This window comes from Falco peregrinus, chromosome 10 (genome assembly GCF_023634155.1).
Source record: "Falco peregrinus isolate bFalPer1 chromosome 10, bFalPer1.pri, whole genome shotgun sequence".
Lineage (NCBI taxonomy): Eukaryota > Metazoa > Chordata > Aves > Falconiformes > Falconidae > Falco > Falco peregrinus.
The window spans coordinates 29,228,695-29,249,463 of NC_073730.1; the positions used below are offsets into that span (position 1 = coordinate 29,228,695).

Below are 20,769 nucleotides of genomic sequence, written 5' to 3' on the forward strand. Positions count from 1 at the left end.
TCACTATTTACTGAATTCTGTGGGACAAGAGGATAAAGATAAAAACATGGTATCGAGATATAATTTTTGTGTGCAAACTGGGCAAAAGGAAGGGAAAGAAGCCTAGCAGAAATTTTCCAAAAGACCTGGGAGACATGCCTAAAAATCTGTCTAGCAACCAGACATAGGTCACAACTAATAAATTTCACTTTTCTAAGCTGGCCATACTTTAGCCTATATTATTTGACAAAGAACACAAATGACTTTGCTTGGTGTGGAGGAGCTCTGACACGACTACCTCTATGCTACGCGCCACAATGGTGCCAGACAGAATAGTCACTGTGGAGAACCTTCTAATAAAATGTTTCCTTCCTTTTAGATGTTCTCTGTCAATCAGACCACTGTTAGGAATTTTTCAAAAGCTCAGAGTGTTTAGGATTCTGACAAATACCTGCTGCTTTGTAGGAAAAAGGATCATTTTCCTTCTTCTCAAATCATGTCACAATTGGAATTGTAAAAAAATATGTATATTTTAGTAGTCAAATCAAAACACCAAAGAATGAAGAAAAGAGAAATCAGTCCAGGATGAACTGAAATATAATTGTTTGGGGGACTGCACTAATAAAAACACCGAATAAATCAAATGGGGAGAGCTTTTAAACAACAAAAAAAGAGTTTTTGTTTAATGCTTTTTCATTCTGAAATGGAAAGTAAAAAAAATATGGGCTAAAATATATTTCATTATTTCCAAAATAGTATACTGTTTAGAAAATGCCAACGGTAGCAAAAACCTCCAATCCTGTTCCCTGTCCTCCCATCACTCTGTTTTCCAAATTGAAGGTGACCCAGATTCACTAATAGTTTTCTTCTCAAAGCTCTGTTTTACAATGATACTACTACTGGTTTGAAAAAACTGGCACGGAATACCTAGCATATTTGCTAATGTGGAACATGGAAATGAATATCCATTCCTGTGTCACAAAGCTATCTGTTCCCTAAACCACTGTCTGCTTAGTCCTATCACCTTACCTTCAGCAGATACTAAGTATTGTTAGGTGAAATTATCCAACACTGAGGACCATAATAGTGGTAATTAATTACCTTCTATCCTATGGCAGTGAGTTTCATAGGGTGAGTACCCACTATGTGGTGGTGATATTACTGTTACTATCCCACGCTGTTTCCTACTTAAAAGACTGAATGAGCAGCAGTATCTACACACAGTGACCAGCTCGGCATAAATATGCCAGGAAAACTTCAGGATAATTACGTTTTAAACAGGTCCTGAACTACCTAATAATTAATCACGTCAAATGAAACAAAACCTTGTGGAATTAAACGCTCTTGTAGGATAAAAAAGTATGTATTTGAAAGCTCCCTTCCATGGAAGTTCCATGCTATACCTCTAACTCCCATATTCCACTTATCAGATCTCTTCAGTGTCCTGTATTAACATTTTTAAGGCACACTACTAAATTTGAAAACCATTCTCAGTGCTGGCAGCAACAGTTGGAATTTACTTCATTTGTATTTATTCAGATTTATGCAAACAAAAAATCCTGAGAGCATGCCAGCCAGACCTAACCCATATCAAACCGCTGGAAAATAACAAAAAGACAGCTGACTCCGCTTGGTCAGAGCAGAAGTCCATCTGGCCCAGCATCCTACACCTTTTTCTATCAACCTGATAAAGCAGATGCACCTCACAGAATGTCCCGAAGGTCAGCAATTCCTGGGAAGCTGATAATCTCTCAGGGAAAACCCTGGCAGCTACTGTCTCTGCAGCTCAGCCCAAGAAGGCATGTCTGAGGCCCCTAAAGGCACCATACCATTGCGCTGTACTTGTCTCCACTAAGAATGGCAGATTTGCATTTCTGTCCTACTGCACTGAAACATAGGACAATCCCAGCCACAGTGGAATCTGGACCAAATAATTTCTACAGCTTTTGCTTTGCAAGATCTGCTGGTGTACAGCTCTCCTGTGGACAGACAAAGAGTTCAAATTCACCAGCTGCCACTGGGCATGAGCTGACACAGTGCCAAGCCTAAAGCCATTTGCCAGCAGGCCCTCCAGTGCTGGTCCATGCTTAAACCCATTTGTACTGTCCTGTAATCTGTCGTGGTTTTTGTAAACAAACAAACATTGTATTTTCACAAAACCGCTGAACTGATGTCTCCCTCTCTAATCAGAGTGGTTTTAATGCTGCAGTTCCTTGAGAGTATCGGGAAATGCCATCAGAGACCTAATAAAAAGAGATCTCTGGTGAGGCAGCTTTGATAGAATGGATGTTTCCTACTATTGACTTCAAAGGAAAGAAAGTGAGGCCGATATTATTGTTTTTTTAAAGCACTCCTTTGGCATCAGTGCATGACACCCTCCACTCCAAAAGCTGAAAATACTTTCCAGACTTCCACAACATTCCCTTGAGTCAGGCATGGAAACCTATTGTTTATGTGAAGTAACTCAAAAGCATGTAAGCTGGTGCATGCAGACCTATTTTCCTTGCAGATGCAGGATTGTCCCTCAGACTCATCTGTAGATGTAGCCTGTAGAGATCTCATTACTCACCATGCATTGCTAGACACATGCTCCCCACTGACCACAGACAGCATAATACTTGCTATCTACAGAGAACAGAGATTCCGCATTGGTTTCCTTAGCAGCAGAAGCAATACTACTAATCTGCTCAATAGGCGCCTTTCCCCCGTAATTGTAATGTTCAGGTTGCTGCCCATGAAGTTTTACAAATGTAGCCGAGCCTTCTGATGAAAGTTTTCACAGGTTTATGACATGTTAAACCACCTGCGTCAGAGATGTACAGTAAAAATAAGAGGAAGTACAGCCAGACAGCTATCTTTTGTGTAATCTGTACAGAAATCTGTTTCATAGGTAAATGCAAATGGTTAGTTTGTGCGATGTAGTGATTTGAACACAAGATCTGCATTGGAATGCTGGAATTGCCTAAAGGTGCCTTTAGGCAAGTTACTTATCTCTTCTGTGTCTCAATTTCCCCATGTGTAATGCAGTACCTATAGCGTCTTGCCCTTAGGGATTCAAAAGACCTGACTACAAACAGCACAGGTGCCGAATTTCACTGTACAATACAGCATCCAAATCATTGCACCAAGGCTATTCCCAAACTGATTATGTTGCAAATATACAAGAAAAGATTCTGCTTCAAAGTCTTAACTACCTAGGCAAGTACACAATGTGACAGACAGGTCTAGAATATACTCAGGAGGCATTTGATTCTTTGAAATACATGAACTGGAGACATGAACAATGGCTATTATCACTGTCGATCTCCCTTCATGGATATCACACATATTACGATACCAAATTTCTATAAACACTAATTGCATATGTAGAATTATGTACAGATAAATGTATTTATCTCAGTCATGTCTGTGGAGGCCTGCAACATAGGTTCCCTGAGCACATATGCATGCAGTGATGGGAACTTAATTTTCTACTCCCTATGAAGCCACAAGAATGCAAAAGGGTAAACTATTAAGCCAAGTATGGATTTGCCCAAATCAAACAATTCCAGACAACTAAATGAACAGCTCTATATTTACAATTGCAAGCAGAGGCTTAAACTAAGGATGCAATATCTAGAGATCAGCAGGGTTCTACCCACTAAAGTATTGGAAGAACTGAAAGATAGAAAAAGATGCATCTATGAGAATATATATATATTTTTAGAATAAAACCATTTAAGCTTGCTAATTTTTGCTGTCTCAGACAATCAAAATTCCAATTGTCTGGGACATCAAATCCAAAAAAGCATGAAATTAATCTTCAGAAGTTAAAGTCTTAAAGGCATTGCATCATTATTTTTGTTGGATATATTTTTGATTATAATGCAGATGAACCCCAAATTTAATAAAACTAAAATAACATGAGTTAAGTATGAAACATAACAGGATATTGCAAAGAGATTAGGTAGTTTCCTTTAGACTACTTGCAGAACCCAAGGAAAAACCAAACTGAGGGACACAATGACGAGAAGGCACCACTTAATTAGAATATTAAACAGAATATGAAAACAGAATACTCATAGTACCGGTTTTGGCAAGGAAACACAGCAAGCAGGATATGGACCCAAAACATCAGTAGTTCTCTACACTAGATACTGTTTTGCCTGTCGACTCGTAGTAAAGAAAGAAGCAGGCTAGCTAAATTTAAACCAGCTGTAACGATGAGAGTGTTACAGTTGGACTGAAGGAAGCTTACCTCATGAAAGTATTGTGGAAACTGCTGTTGGAAAGATAATAAAAGGATTAACTGCAGTTTTAGTGAACCATTTACTTTTCAATCAAAATGTCTCATGTATTTCCTGTTCTCAAGTAGCTTGAATTCCAAAATTCCTTTGTCTATTACAGTACATAGTAGCAAAGCCTGTCATAAGAAATTAATAATTTTACATGGAAAAGTACTTTTATGTATGAGGGTGGGGTGCTGCTCCCTGTTAGCTTCTCCTGAGCAGTTCAATACATAGTCAGCCAGTAATCTTACAGAGGGGAACAAAATCAAGGGCTTAAAAAGAAAATACAATGGGTAATTGTGAACAGAGAAAGAAAATCTCCACTACAAATACCAAGAGATGTAAAGCAACTTTAACAGGGCTACAGCAAAAATGAAACAAAATCTCAGACCTCTATAGACAGAGAATGAATTGCCTTCCTAATTTGCAGGAATAATAGCACAATTATTACCACATCAAAAGAAAAACCATCATTTAAAATGACATGACATCACTGCACAATGAAACACTGCACAGCAACCCTTGTTTAAAGTGGAATGGAATTCACTGGGCAAATAATCCCTACTTGATATTAATAACTTTAAGGAGCTGTGTTGCAGCTTTGGATCTTGTCCCTGCCAGATCAAGGACTTTCCAGGGTAGAAAACTAAATTTGTAAAGACAACATATTTTTCACGTCCTTCCTTGGATCCAGCTTTACTTCACATAGGATTCCAGGTTGTAACATTTAATACATGGATACCTCAGCTGACAGTGGAAGGCTCTTACTCTGGGAATAGAAGAGTTAACTGCAACTTGTGCAATGTAAAACTCCTAATTCTGATTGGGCCATTCCATGTATGGGAACAACTACAATATCTGCTCAAACAAAACAGATCTTTATGTACTTATATGCCAAGGCTATATACATGTGCCATGAAGGCTGTCTGCAATATCAGGTGCAAAGGTTTTTCCAACCTATTCACAATATTAAGCCTTGAGATGTTATCAAAAGCCAGTTCTTTAACGCAGATGAAAATAATTGAAAGTTGGAAATTTTCAGCATTTGCTAAGATATTACATGATTTACTGTCTCTGGTTTATCCAGTTTCCTGCAGAAATGGGAATGTAACATTAGAAATCTGCTATACAATACCTGTCAAATATGCATTTGGCAGAAAAAGACAAAAGTTCCCTCACCCATGGAGGGAATGCTGAATCTTTCAGCATCATAGTAAAGCTAATCAGGGTTTCATATTTTAAGTATTTCTTTTTAAAAGTGTGAGATCAAAGTGGGAAGAAGACTGACCTCATTCCACATGATAAAAACACTAAAACCAAAAAGTAGGCTAAAATAAAACCTGTGAGTATGCTTTCACAGCTTGCTTATGCTTTTGTTTGGAAAGAAGCAAGTAACTTGCATTATCCTTTGATGATTTATGCCCAAATAAAAGATACATAGGAAGTTAAATTCCTTTGTACTTTTACAAATTGTGATTGAGGTATTTCTGGAAATGAGCAAGTCAGTTCTTTCTCTCAAAGGAAAAAGAAACAGGTAAGTCTTAGAGTATTTCCATTTTATCTTGGACAACTCGATGGTGTTCTCTAAATATCTGCATTGTTTCCAGTATTGTTTTAGGGAACACCCACTGAACATTAAGATAATCATTCTTCATTTATCCAACAGAAGTAAAAAGATAATCAGGATGACCACTTAGAGAGAAAATTTTTCTCTGTAGAACATTTTGAATACTGTTGTTTTCTTCCTTCTCCCTTCCATAACCATTGCAGATCAGCAAGCTTTTTCTTGACTAAATGGAAAAAAGTAAGCTTTTTACATAAATATTCTGTCCTATTCCCCCATAGAAAGATACAGCTTGTCATGGAAAAGTTTGTCTTCATCTAACTTCCTTACAAGCATTTTCCATTATACCATTCTCTGATCAAAACAATAAAATAGACATATAGTAAAAAAATCTGCCTATCAAGAACCACAACCTGCTGCCATAACCATTCCCTTTGTTTGTACTTATTTGTGTGTATGTGCGTGCATGCACGCACGTGCGCATGTGGGTGTTACAAACAAGACTTTCCAAATTTCATGGCCCAATTTGGAAGCTTATGTCAAACTTGTTTTGCTTCATCTGTTTCAGTCAGGGTCTTATATCATTGTTGTTTCAAACATGTGGAAAGCTTAATGGAAGTAATTAACTTTTATTTTAATTTGGCCATATTGTCATCATGGTGGGCAGATGCAGAGATGGTGCTATTCCCAAGATCCTCTTTTTGGAACACTGATGTTGTTTACATCTTCTTGATCAGAAGAGAACAATGGGTTTTCCATATTTTTAAAGCTCTGTTTTGCAAATTAAAAAAGCCCCTAACAACCTTTGAAAATGTAATTAAAGATATTCCTTTAATTCTTTTAACTGTTTAAAATCCTTTAACAAGTTTCTTTTTCTTTTCTAAACTATCATTTGAAAAGTTTGCACTCATAACTCTATGGGTTATTGTTCAGCTGAAGGAATGAAAAGAATTTCATTAGATGTGTTTTATGTTTCTTGATTAAAAATGTCACCCGAGGCTCAGTGACTTTGTTTTACGTTAAATGACTGCTGCATGCTTTGATCATCACTTTATTAATGCTTTAATGAATATTAAAAAAACTAAAGCACTGTATTAAAAGTTAAGCTCTCGTATAAGGAAACTGAATCTCTTTTCCAAGAACTACAGTATTTCTTACTCAAACACTTCCTTCTAGATTAAGGTTTTCTCCAATTCCCCTTCAGCCTGCTGCAGACTAAGTTACAGGAAAACACAACAATTATGTTGGAATAAGACTGAAAAGAGAGCAAGAAAGAGAGCAGAGCAGTATGTTTCTATTCAAACAAATATATTCCAGACTTACCATGCACTTGTTTGGTTTTTCTCCAGAATGAACCCTCATATGAATCAGCAGTTTGTAACGAGCATTGAAGGGTTTATATCGGCGGACACAGCCTGCCCAAAAGCAAGTGAAGTCCTCTCCTTTCCGTTGATCAATGTGGGTCTTTTCTATGTGTCTGACCAGTTCATCTTGTTGGTCATAAGTGGCACTGCAGTCAATCCACTGACAGACCTGTTTGCCATTGCTGAGGTCCTGATCGTCCCCATCGCTGGGCTGAAGGGACTTCGGAGACATAGAGGCGTGTAAGTGAGGCAGTGGCCCTTGAGTCTGGGTTAGTTGCTGGTGTAGATGGTAAGGCGGAGGCAGCCCCTGATGATGTCGGAAAAGATCAGCAGCAGAGGAATAATCATCAGCTGGTTCTTGTTTTAAGAAACTCACCTTCTGGGTACTGTGCAAAGTGTTTTGATGAGGAATGCTAGTACCATTCATCATAAGGCTGAGGCTTCCATTCTCCTCAACTTGCTGCATTGGTATCTGCTCACAGTCACTTCTGTCACATTCAGTGGAAACAGGTACAAGACATGCTGGAGGGGAGGGAATACTGCAAGGGTTTCCAGGCTGAGAGCAAGACTGGGGCCGAGAGGATTTTTGAGCACTGTGATGACTGATCTCCACTGGATGAGAGGAAATGCCAGCTGAATTAGTTCGCAGTCCATTCACACAGGTGACCAGTGACGTCTGTGATGTGCGGATGATAGCTGTAATATCAATTCCTTCAGCCGAAGACGGCACAACAGAGATGCATCTCTTCTTCAGATTGCTTGTTTGTAGCCTGGCTGAGTGCTGAGGGGTGCCAAGTGACAAAGGGCTCAGGGAGGAGCTATGTTCATTATTAAACAAGTAGGATGAAAGTGAATTTGTAAAGCTATTATTCATTAGGTCTATTTCAGGATGCAGACTACTGGAGGTTCTCAGCTCCATCCCCTCCGTAATCCTCCTATGTGTGGAAGTCTCAGACAGAACCTTATAATCACTCGGGCATTCTTGTTTAATGTGCTGAGCTGGGTGACTTCCATTCAGGCATGGAGCAGCAGAATCTACTGAGTCTTGAAACCTGGGTGACCTGTAATACAGTGTTCATTAAACATCACTAACTACCACAGGATTTATGATTTTTGTATAAGACACAACACTTGTTAAGCCCTGGAGAATGGAAGCACTTGCTCTCTGCTGAATTTTGCCTGTCTAATACAGCAATTACACCAAAAAAATCTGCAGTGCTTCCTCTACAACCCTTGTAAAGGCAGCATCATTTTACACAGGATTAATTTTACACACTGGGTTACGCACAGAACAGACAATCTTCCCTCCACTGCTACAGGCAGTTAATCAATCACAATCTAGGTTTTCAATGCATAATAGATCGGGCAAAACAATAGCTGAGAATGAAGTTTGAGAGCTTTGGGCATTTTTTAATTATTCAAATATCGGCATTTTCCTCAGAGCACACTGGGAAAATGCCTTGGCATTCTTTTTCACACAAATCAAAAAAGGCTAGCTGAACTTTGCTTACATGTCAGAGAGATGCCTTCCTTCACTAAATTAAAAAGGGAAAAAGATCAGTGGGGGAAAAAGGAATACAAAGAGAGAACAGCTCGCTTTCAAGCAGTGGTCCAGAGTTAATAACAGATCAGCTGAGTATTTACTTCTAAGAGGTCTGCAAAAGATAACTAAATAAAGTTCACAACTGGTAGATTTAAACTGGCAGTCTATGCATTCCCATTTCCATTTTTCGTATTAAAGTCTACATGGGTCTGCAAATCAAAAGACTGTTCTGCAGAAGTGATTTTTAATCTTTTTTGGTGTGCACTGAATCCAGTCACTCAGGAAGCAGAACCTCAAGGAACGCCATACAGACATCTCAGAAAAACCTTTGGGAATGCCTTTAGGAAATGTTTCCTCCTAACATTTTCTTCCAAGCAGTTAGCAACTGGTTTATGCCTTAAAATAAAACATTTTATCTCAGCTATAAACATTTACTGTGGATGACCCAACTGTGTGGTTTTTCTTAGGACCAGAGGGTGTTTCTTACATATCCCTAAAGCATGGGAGGGTTTAACCTATGGCTTCATCATGCAGAGATGTGCCAGACCGAGAAAAGGAAACAGTACATCTGTGTGCAAGAAAGCTGTATGTGAACTAATAAACCCTCCAGAGAGGCGCTCCATGGCTCTTTTGCTGACATGTTCCACTTAAATGAATTTTATGCTTTTTTGATGCTAGCACCGAAAAAGCTGAAGAAAACCTGGCCATTTGGCAGCTTGCGTGTGACACAGCAGCTAAGACAAATCTAACACATTTTAAAGCATGAAACACAGATATGTAAGCTATTTTGGACACATAGATACATTAAACTGATTATATAATAAAAATGCTCAATAACATACATTTATTTTACAACTTAGATGATTTTATCACTATTATTTCCATTAATCCACCACTAACGTTAAGACAGGAAGCTGGGACAGCTTCTAACACCTCCTTGGTAACAGCTCTCAAAGAACTAGCAATTATAAAAAACAAAGCAGCAAGAAAAATCCTCAAAAAGATTTATTTCTCGTGAAATTAAGGTTGTCAAAAAATGACACCTGTGTGAGGCACACAACTGGCAACACTGCATTCACTAGTGACAGGTTTCTAGAGCTCAAATGGTTTGCAGCCAGTAGGGCTTGATATAAAAAAACCCAAACTTTAATGTCATGAGAGAAGTTAAATCCCCCACCATTCATTGCTATAGAACAATCAGATCTTGCATTTGCCACCAGAAATTTAAAAAGAGTACACTGCAAAATTTTAGAGGTTTCCATAAACCATTAGTTATAATTTCTCCCTTTAGGTTTGCACAGTTGGTCTCAGGGTAAACTTAAAGCACCTGGTTTTGCAGATGGTAAATTTAAAGAAAAAAACAAACCAAACAGTATTCATACATTATTTTTTAATATTTATAGAACCATATGTCTGTAAAGTATGTGTCATAAGCATACGTAAAAACCTTTTATTGCACATGTTTGGGAAACCCTGCCCTGCTTACTAGTAGCTTCATTGCTCAGTAGAAAGTGTGCTGTTTTGAACTCATTCTGAGAAAGGTTTTACAGAATACCATGCCAGGCACAGTATTTCCTAGTATTTAGTTTCTTCTGTATGAGAACTCTTCTAAATAATTCAGTTTGTATCACAGTTTAGTGGTCCCAAAGCCTCAGGCTAAAGTAAACACAACACACTTCTTACATCATATAAAGCTAAACCAAGCTTTACATTTCAGCCTGTGATAACTGGTGTCATATTATTAAGCTTCACGTAAAACTCCCATTTTGCCAGAAATCCAGGTGAGGAGTTCAAGCTGGAATCAGAGCAGAGTACCTGCAGGATAGATATGAACATCCCTGTCCTGAGAAATACTAGGTTCCCAAAACTCCAAGGGACATTGATCTGCATTTCCAGCGCAAGATCTTACTCAGGATCGTATTGCTGTGATGCTGCAGTGCAGAATATAAGACACACACAAGAGGGGAGTTTTGAACCGAAAGGTTCAAAAGCAAATGAGATGAAGGCACTGACTTCATGCTTGCCATTCCCACAGCCATGTCTTATCCATGCTCTGCTTGCATAATGATAAGCACAGGCTTGGTTGTGCAGGTCAGAAGCAAGTCTTTTCCAGGAGCTGCATTTTTCTCTGTAGCACTGTATATTTAAATACATTATATACCCTGTGTTAGTTAACTCTGTTGGGAGAATCTGGCTTTCAATTTCCCAGTGTTTGAGTGTTTGGGTACTTAATGTCGAGGTTGCATTAATGCAAACTTCCTGTATTCCCAGCAGAATTTTGCCATCACTGTTCTAGGGAAAGCCCTGCTCGTTCCTTCCAGGCCGGGGGGGAAGGGGATGGGGGCAGAGGAGTGGCACAGAAACTAAACTGATGTGAGAGGGAAACAAGGTGTCTGGCATCCAACTTGCTGGGTGACTCCTCTTATACGCATTTGACTACGGGATCAGGTTCCAGGCCTGGTACACACAGGCAGTGCTGGGTAAGGATTTACAATTGCTGGACAGTAGCCAAATAGAAATACCTATGAAACAAACAGCCAAGAGGAGAGCAAGAGGGACAAAGGATAGCAGGACAGTGTACAGAGCACTGTGTGGACATGCATATCAGCATGAGCAGCTCACAGAGGCTTCCAGATGAGCAACCCTGGAAGGGAGTGCAGTCAGCAGGAGAATACAACCCACAAATCTCTCTTTGTAGGGAACATCCATGTAACCAAGGATGGACAGTCAGAGGCAACAGAACTGCTGCTTAAGCACATGAAAGCTGAGTGTGAGGACTTTGAAGAGTAACAGCAGCTTCTCAGAGGATACTAAGGCAGTGTTTCCAAAGAGACTCCCTTACGTGGTAATTGGAGCCAGAGCACGAGGCCAGTAGCACCATGCCAGAAGTACTGCAGTTCCCAACTGCCCTCAGAGGAAAAGACGACTGTATCTGAAATCTCCAGATTATTTACAAAACATACATGCCTTCAATTGCCACTGTAAATGTGCAATCAGTGATAACTGACAGTTTTAAGAAGCTGGAGGGGATTGTTTCTGCTGCACATCCAGGGAAATTTTGCAACACTATCTGACTGCTCTCATGTCTTCCCCGGGTTTTATATGCCGAGCACTGAGCACAGTGTGGGCAGGTTTGTCGTGTCTGATAATGGATTATTTGACAAAAGGCCAACAGTAGCTGTGAGTTGACTCCAACTGTGGTAAGGAAGGTATTAGGACTCCAGTCCCACACACTTTGCATTCACAGATACCATGTAGCAGCAATTATGTTGCACAACTTAAAAACTATTAACTGAGTGGGGAAAAGGGGCCAGGAAGCAGAGTGACTGTGATTCTTGGATTAAGGCAGTCATCCCTAGAATAGTTTCCCAGAGAAAGTGATTCAAGGAGAAGCTGAAGGGGATAACAAGTTTCAGTGCACTGAGGGAAAAAAGGACAAAGCCAATCATAACCCCAAATCCTGAGGGAGATTTTGGATTGCTAGGGGAGGTGCTCTCTGGTTCGTTTGGGTTTTCCTTGGGCATTCCATATCCTAGAAATGCAGAGTGGTTCAAAGCTCAGCTCAGAGAGATTGTCTGAACTTGTACCTCCCTTTATTTCTGTGTTGGTCATTACAGCCAGACAGAACAACCAAATAAAGTTTGCCCTGACTTCTGTGCGCTCCAGTGTCTGTCCACTCCAGCTCTATTTCTCTCACCTATTTTCTAATGGAGGGTGAAATCTGGGGAGGCACAGAGCACTCTTGGCTCCCATTGACTTCACTGGAACCTGGTGGCATTCACCACCACCTCAGTTATGTTCTCCTGCTTTCAGATCTTCAGGGAAAGACCATGTTTTCTGTTACTTGCTTGTCAAGTCAAGAACCTTTAGCATCATAAACTCCATGAACAGAAATTGTCCCAAATGCTGTCCACCTTTTCTCACATGCCAAAGTTTTAGCTCTGTAACTGTGTCTCGTGAGTACACAGTGACAAAATTAGACACTGTGCCTATGAGGTCCATAGAGCAGAGGTGGGGATTGGCTTTACCTTGCAAATCCAGTGCAGACAAAAGTATTAGCCAGGTGGACGTACAAGCAGAGCATGACCAGTGACACACACAAACAACCCATAAAGGAATGGAAGGGTCTTTCAAGATATTCTCCAAACATTTCCAAACAGTTACAGCAGAGCTTCAAGGCTTTAGACCATGCTACAAAGCAAAGGGGAGGGAATCAGGCCTATCACCTGCTACTTTCTCATGTTATGCAGCAGACAATCCTTTATGTTGTTCTGGGAATCCTCTTCCAAATGGGGGCCAGAAGGGGTTCATATTTCTGAAGGTGGGTACTGTGATGCCTGGTATGCAGGTGTCTATCATTTCCTCATTATAGATTTTACAAAAAGGTTCAAAAAGATCTAAGCAGAGTACTCTCTTCCTCCTTTTGTTTGCTCCTTCCCTAATTATCTTTGTTTCATAATTGACTTCACTGACAGAATAAAAAAAGGTTGATAACTGCCAGTCCCACGTTGAACCATAAAGAAGCTAGGGAGGAGCAGACTTATATCCAGCTGCAAAAAGCATCTACAAATCTTTGTAGCAATAGCAGAATATTTTGTTTTATGGCATGGATATTATGCCCTTTTCAAACAAACAAACAAACAAACAAAAAGCTCTTTCCACTTGCTTGTCATATTGCCGTGCCTCCTCCTCCTGAAAACACAGATGTTCTTACCCAACCAGTAAATGAAAAAGGGGAAACAAGACATAAATACGTATCATAAAATCAGAAACAGTCAGATTTCCAAGACCAAGCTATAGGCCGTATTTCCTCTTGTTGTGACCATGGAATTTGGGCTAGATAGTTCCATGCACAGAGTGCCAATTATTCCAAGTATCTAAGATAAAGGCTGCAACATTATTGAGGTTTTTCTTTTCTACAGCTCTTCAAAAACGTCAGGATTATTCCATATTACATCCCCTGCCAAAAATCAGTGTAATTAAAATAGATGGACAGATTTTAATTCGTAGCAGGCTTCTATTCACAATGGATGTCTGTTTAGGGTACTTGTTTAAAATCTGGTAATGTTAAATTTGTAACAACAACAAAAAAATAATGGAGTTCTGTGTTTTCATATAATTAATTTATAGCAAATGTTTAAATAGATATTCTGTTCATAGCATATCCAACTACAGTGTGTATATCAAAACCAGAGACCAAATTTTCACATTAGGGCCTTAAAAGCAAATACCAAGGATGTGGCTGTATGGGAACATTGAGAATACTTCATTAAAGGAAAGGCTGTAGAAATAAAAGTGGCATTGGCTTCCTGCAGGTTTGGTGGTGGCACGCCAAATTGCCATATGGGAGACATTGGTCTGAGGGTAAGTATCATCCCTGCCTTCCAGGCTGCAATTTGGAAACAACATGGTATTTGGGTGGAGGTATAGAGGAGGCGAGTGTGACCCTACTTAAGCCCCTAGCGAAACTCTCATTGACTTTTGGGCATGCTGGAAGAGCCCCCCCCAGAGAAGCTGTATTTAAACTTCAATTCAGGGGGCTGCGGCTTCATACTCAGTGACTCTTCCTGGCACTGCCTCGGACAGTTGCCTGTGCTCATGTGCAATGCAAACCTGCAAATGAGCAATGCAGTTAAATCGGCATCCAAAGGACTTCCAAGATGAAGTGAAAGCCAAAAATACTCTTATAAATGTAGCACCCACGGAGGCTATCAGGAAGCAGTTGCAACACAGAAGCACTCCAGAAGAGCAAAGTATATCAACTGATAAAACTTGCAGGGATACCTTATATCCGAGTGTGTCAAGTTCAGCTGACCAACATGAAGCAGTCTCTCACAGGAGAGTGGGTGGTCTCGCATAAGTGAGTTTCCTGTGTGGATGAACAGACCTTGTCTGCAGACAGGTACTGAGCTACTTGTCATCTCCATGTCCATCATGTTCTTCTTCTCAGAGATCAAATTACAATGATTGTAGCCACCGTTCACTGTCAAAAAAAAAAAAAAAAAAAGGCAACAAAACCTTAAGGCTTTGACTAAGAACCCTCTACACTGACTATTGCTTTGTATACTCATTTTGAATCTCCTTGCAAAATTCCTGTAAACAACGTGGCAGTGGAAATGCAAGGTTTCACAAGGAACCAAAAACTAACTGCAAAGGAATTTGGATCTGTGAACTATGACTGTTTATTTCTCATTTTAAGTTTTGTGGCTATTTTACACTTCATAATCTAACTCAGAAGAACTTGTCTAATAGCTTCCTTTCCTTCTGTGTATTTCTATAGTAGAGTCTTGCCTGTGTTGAATTTTGGAGAGGGATGTTTCAGAGTCCCTTTATTTTCAGGGAGAGGAGCTCTCTGAAAACAGTGACGTAAGTCAAGTTTTTCTTTGCAGACAATCATCTCTGTGATTATGACTTTAGATGGGCATGTTTTACTTTACTGTCAGGTCAACAGTGTGAAAAAATGTAACTAACTTTGTTTTGATGTATATATTTAAACCGTATTTTCCAAGTAAAATATTACAAAATGCTCATACTAATAATAATAATACACACTGCTCTAGTGGATATTAATTTTACTAGACTTGGAAAAACAGACTAGAGCTATAGCAATAATCTTTAGAAATATATATATAACCACAAATTATAATCTAGCTAAAAAGAGAGGACAACGAGGGAATTGAGAATTTTGATTGCATTGGTCAAACACTAGCAATTCCATTTAAAGCATAAACTATAGTTGAGTTCTTTACCTGTAGTGAACTAGTCAAATACTCATGGATAAGTATGTATAAAAGTATTTGTGAGAGGTATTTCAGAGGCTAGCTAAAAAAGTACAATAGCCATTCACCGTCATTTTCACTACTGTATATGAAACATGCTCCTAAAATACTAGAACTCCCTCTCATCTGTTTTTTTCATGGAGACAAAATGTAATGGTGTCAGATACTAATGGAAAGCATATTTCTGTAGTTTTCATACAGAGCCCAGAAAGTAACTCCTTCACCCTTGTACCCAATGCTCATGGTGATGGGTACTATAGAACTAGACTGCATTGTAGTTAGCCCATTCTCTACGGAGGCACTGAGTATTGCACACTGAGGAAGAAAACAAATTCTGCAGTCAAAGTGACAAAAAAGATAAAACCTGTGCTCAGTTTCATGCAAATCACTGATGCTCACAAGCATCAAGGTTTGTCCTTTATTAACATATCACAAGGCATGATTCATCTCACCATAGTTTTGCTGTCTATATATCTGCAGGTATATACTGATAGAGAGTCATGGAATTATCTAAGTTGGAAGGGATGTTCAAAGACTAGCTAGTGCAATCCCCCTGCCATGGGCAGAGACGTCTTTCACTAGATCAGGTTGCTCAAAGCTCCATCCAACCTAGTCTTGAAAACCTCCAGGGATGGGGCATCCACAACTTCTCTGGGCAACCCATGTCAGTCTCTTGCTACCCTCATCATGAAAAATTTTCTTCCTTATATTGAATTTAAATCTGCCTTCCTTCAGTTTAAAACCATTGTCCCTTACCTTGTCACGACAGACCCTAGTAAAAAGTTTTTATCCATCTTTCCTATAAGCCCTCCTTTACATATAGAAAGGTCTGGAGCCTTCTCCAGGCTGAATAACCCCATCACTCCCAGTCTTTCCTCACAGGAGAGGTGCTCCAGCCCCTTGATCATTTTTGTGGCCTCCTCTGGACCCACTCCAACAGATCCATGTCCTTCTTGTACTGGGGGCTCTGGACCTGGACACAGCACTCCAGGTGGGGTCTTAGGAGAGCAGAGTAGAAGGGCAGAATCACCTCCCTTGACCTGCCGGCCACGCTGCTTTTGATGCAGCCCAGGACACAGTTGGCCTTCTGGGCTACAAGCACACACTGCCAGCTCATATAAAATTTTTAATTCACCAATACCCAAGTCCTGCTCTGTGGGGCTATACTCTCAATGAAATCATCACCCAGTCTGTACTAAGCTTTATACCTATATAATACAGGTATTCTATATTTTATAGATGTATTACATAATTAAACAGATATGACAGTATTCATTAATTATATTTTCATTATATAAGGGTAAGTAAAATTGTACTCCTGAAATTTTGCAATTGCTGCCGTTTTGTCACATCATTTACAAAGTTCCAGTCAGATATTGTGCTCATTTTAGTCAGCACAGTAACTCAGAGCAAAGGTACCCTTAACATACATGAACCCCCATTTCCTCTTTTGGACAACTGCTAATGCTTGTGGACTTGGCAATGTTAGGTTTACGGTTGGACTCAATGATCTTAAGGTCTTTTCCAACCTAAATGATTCTATGATTCTAATCCCACAGTAAACGAAAGGCAAGTGGGAGAGTCTGAGTTGCTGTGGTCCTCTATAATTACAGTCTATGAATGCTTTGAAAGCAATGAGAATCACATTCACAGTTTTGGTAAGTATAAATGAGAAGAAACAGGTGACTAGGGAAAGCAGAAAAAGTCTTTGGTAACTGGAGAATTTGTGAAAAGGATCACAGCACAAAAGTCCATTCTCCTCCACTGGCTGGGCTCCACAGCTTGCCCGTCATGCTCCACGGCACCATTGTATTAGGAAAGACCATAGCAGATGAAGACGTAGTCCAGGCAAGCATCCAGACCCATAGAAAAGAGTGGGTACATGTGACACCCAAATTACAAGTTTCATGAGGCATTATTGTGACATTTACAGAATAGAATTTCCTGTTTCCAGTTAAAAGTTTTCAGTGTTTGGCTGATACACTACATTTCTTGACCATTTATTTATTTGATTTTTATTTTTTTTAAGAAGTCAGAATCTTTAACATTGGAAAAACAAGACTGGGTTTTTCCTATCCAGCTCCATCACAATACCAAGGCATACAGTAAGTCTTAGGAAGTATAGGCCAGAATTATTTTATATAAACAAAAAGCCCACATACTTTTTTTTTTTAGGAATGTCACATGAGATTTTAAAGAGAAACCAATTTGTTTTTAAACTATACAACATAGGCCATTAGCCTTCTTCATGGTAATTAATATATATGTTCTAGTTATTTCAGATTTATATTCAGAGACCTGAATTCAGTGATACTATGTGATTGTTCTGAATGACTGAGGAAAGTAAGAAGCTGTACAAAAACAGCATCTTTTGGCCTGTGCAGGGCAGTCAGTTGTGTTCAGTGGTTTTGGACCAAGGCATTTAAGAAGATAGCTTTGGATGCCTTTCAGCTTATAGTGGGTGTCTGCCACAACTGGCTCTGCCCTGCTTGTAATCATGACATAAATAATCATTATATCCTCTGGAGTCCACAGCTCCATCAGGCTTTATTCCATTCCTATTCTGGCTTCATCCCATCATAATTTAACTCACTTCAGTGGTAGTATCTACCTTAGCAAGACTGTAATTAGACTTGTGGTTGTTAATTTGTATAGACAAATCACATTTAAAGGGTATGTAAATACACTGTAGAACACTGGTGAAGTAAGTTTTATACACTTTTAAAGGCCACACCACCAAGAAGTTAGTAAATCAGTCACACTTACAATACTCAGTTCACAATTCCTCACTTTTTCCATCAGCAATGTTACCTGGAATATATTCAAGGTGTATCTTCCCTCCAAAATACTGTGGATTTTTTAAAAATGTTTAAGATTTATACTGGATTCATAATAAAAACACTTTCTTTCATTCCCCAAATGACACAAGTCTGAAATTCATTAGGGCTTTCTAAATATGCATTTTATCAATTTTATCATATTATCAAAACACAGAAACCTGAAGCTTCCACCAAAGTTCAGCAATACCAACTGTAGCACACACCAGTTCCTATTTGTGTGAAGATGGATATTTCCTAGAATAACATGAACATTATCCCTGGGTTGTCAGAAATCATCATCTTCTCTTGTAGCTGTCAAATCAGAAAATACATTTTCTCCCTGCAAAGGAACAGACCACTTATGCTAAATCCATGAAATTATGTTTCAGCCAATTCACCATACATTTGCTGTCACAAAGTACCTTACAGATTTATTAGCAAGAGCTAAAAATTTCTTGCATAACAGTGCCTTGAGTGAAGTTGCACTTGCATCAAAGCCCTCTGAAATGTGCCCACCACATGGGAGTTGGAACAATGACAGACAAGGAACAACACCAGCAGCTCACTTTTTTTTCCCCTCATAGCAACTAAAAGAAGAATCTAGAGATTGTCTCTCATCACAGACAACCAGAGTCACACTCAACCGTTCAAGCACAGGTGAAAGCAAATCCATTGCCTCTGAAAGAAAGGAAAAAAAGTCAGAAAAAAACCTGAGAACAGAATCTGGCCCTTTGACAACTGGCTGGTTTATACAATATTAATATCACTGGCTGGCATACAAAAGATTTAAGCATTTTCCATGTCTGGAACTAGATCTCTTCTTTCACTGGTATCAAGGGGCCTTTAACCTACATACTGTAATTTAACAGTAACAGATGAAAAGAGCACATACTCCCTGCCTTCTACCAGAGGGTTCACCCTGCTTTCAGTAGAACTATAGCTATTTCATAAATCCATATAAAAAACTAATCCTAATTTACAAAGAGTAAATCTAATAAAAGCAGAATGGTTTCCAGAAGGATCTCATGGAAGTGGAATCCATCAAGGTAACTTTTGTCTTTCCCTTCTTCTGTCCTGCAGTTTTGATTTATATCTTTACATTTAAATGCTCATGAAGGGAACGGAAGAGGTTGATACAGTAGTGTGCAAAGGCTGCAATCAGGCAATTCCTTCCATATGAGTAATCAAGTTAGTTCAATTTTGGATATCTTGCTTCTTTCATTCTGGTGTAACTGACTTTGGGGGAGTTTTTTCTGGATTTATGCCAGCTTAAGTCATGTGAGAATTGGTCCCATTGATTGTGATAAGGCTATATGCCTTAGGAAGGATGGCTCACATCCTCAGGATCTGCAGTCAGCCCTACATTTCTTGCTAGGGGTAAATTCTCCTAGAGGAAAACAGAACATCTCCTCACACAAAGGGAAACCTGTCTGTATAACACTGAGATCAAAAGTTAAAACAACCCTGCGAAAGGACAACAGCTGTCTTCCCTGGGGAACACCTCATTTACCATTCAGGAAGGCTTCATTCTTACTGATAAAATTGGCTATTGAGGCTAGGAAGATAAGAGCAAGAACTTACCAAAAGGGTAATTATTCAACAATAAACATGTTGCTTTGGAGTTTACCTAATTAAAGCCAATGAGAAAATAATTGAAATGATGTATAATTGAAATGACTCACATTCAAAATAGAGATAGATTTGAAATATTTGCCTAACATAGTTAGATATCCCCAGAGCATTGTGTGTTTTGCGGCGAAGACCAAACTAGGTCATTTGCCTTTTTTTTTTTTTTTTTTTTTTTTTTACTGCCTCATTCTCTTTAATTACTTCTTTTTTAAAAAAAAAAAAATGCCATTCTTGGTTTTGTTTAGACGCAACATCCAAAATTTACCACGACAGCATTGAGAAATGGAGCACTGTTACTGGCAGCTGGATGAGTCACGTGAGATGAGTGAAAGACCAAACAGTACCAGATTTTCTCAAACAAGTGAAAATCATCCACACTGGAAGAGGGCATGGAAGCCCTCCACTGAGAGAAAATATTAACTCAAAAGGTGCCAACACAGTGAAGCCATGTATTGTAGGGAAGGTACTGTACCTTAGCAACCTGTTCCATATAACTAGTGCTGGATAATCTCCATTACTGTATGGCTGCAGTGACTGCCACAACTGTACGGTCAGTAATTTAAGAGCATCAACAGAGATGCACAGCACTATGCTGCCTGCTTGAAGGCTCCAATGAATGAACTGAATGCTTCAAAACACAGTGTCTTCAAAATGATTCATGAACATAGAGCATTTTCAACATTTTCAACAACAACAAAATCAAAACTTTCCCAAAGTTTTTATGCCTGTCATGCCATTCTCTGTGGTGAATGGGAAGGCTTGTCTTAACCCTGCAACACCAAGCTCAAGGGACAGAAAGGTAGCATATAGGCTGGAAAACATGC

At 39.3% G+C, this 20,769-nt stretch overlaps 1 protein-coding gene across 3 annotated transcripts in view; it reads right to left on the bottom strand.

Moving 5' to 3' along the window:
• The window catches only part of GLIS1 (GLIS family zinc finger 1), a 211,177-nt gene that overhangs the window by 98,805 nt on the left and 91,603 nt on the right, over positions 1-20,769 (bottom strand). For all 3 annotated transcript variants that reach the window (XM_055815769.1, XM_055815770.1, XM_055815771.1), the window contains exons 3-4: positions 14,503-14,701; positions 7,135-8,236 (exon numbers count right to left, since the gene is read on the bottom strand). In XM_055815769.1, coding sequence (XP_055671744.1) covers positions 7,135-8,236; positions 14,503-14,701 — 1,301 coding nt within the window. The remainder of the gene's footprint in view (positions 1-7,134; positions 8,237-14,502; positions 14,702-20,769) is intronic.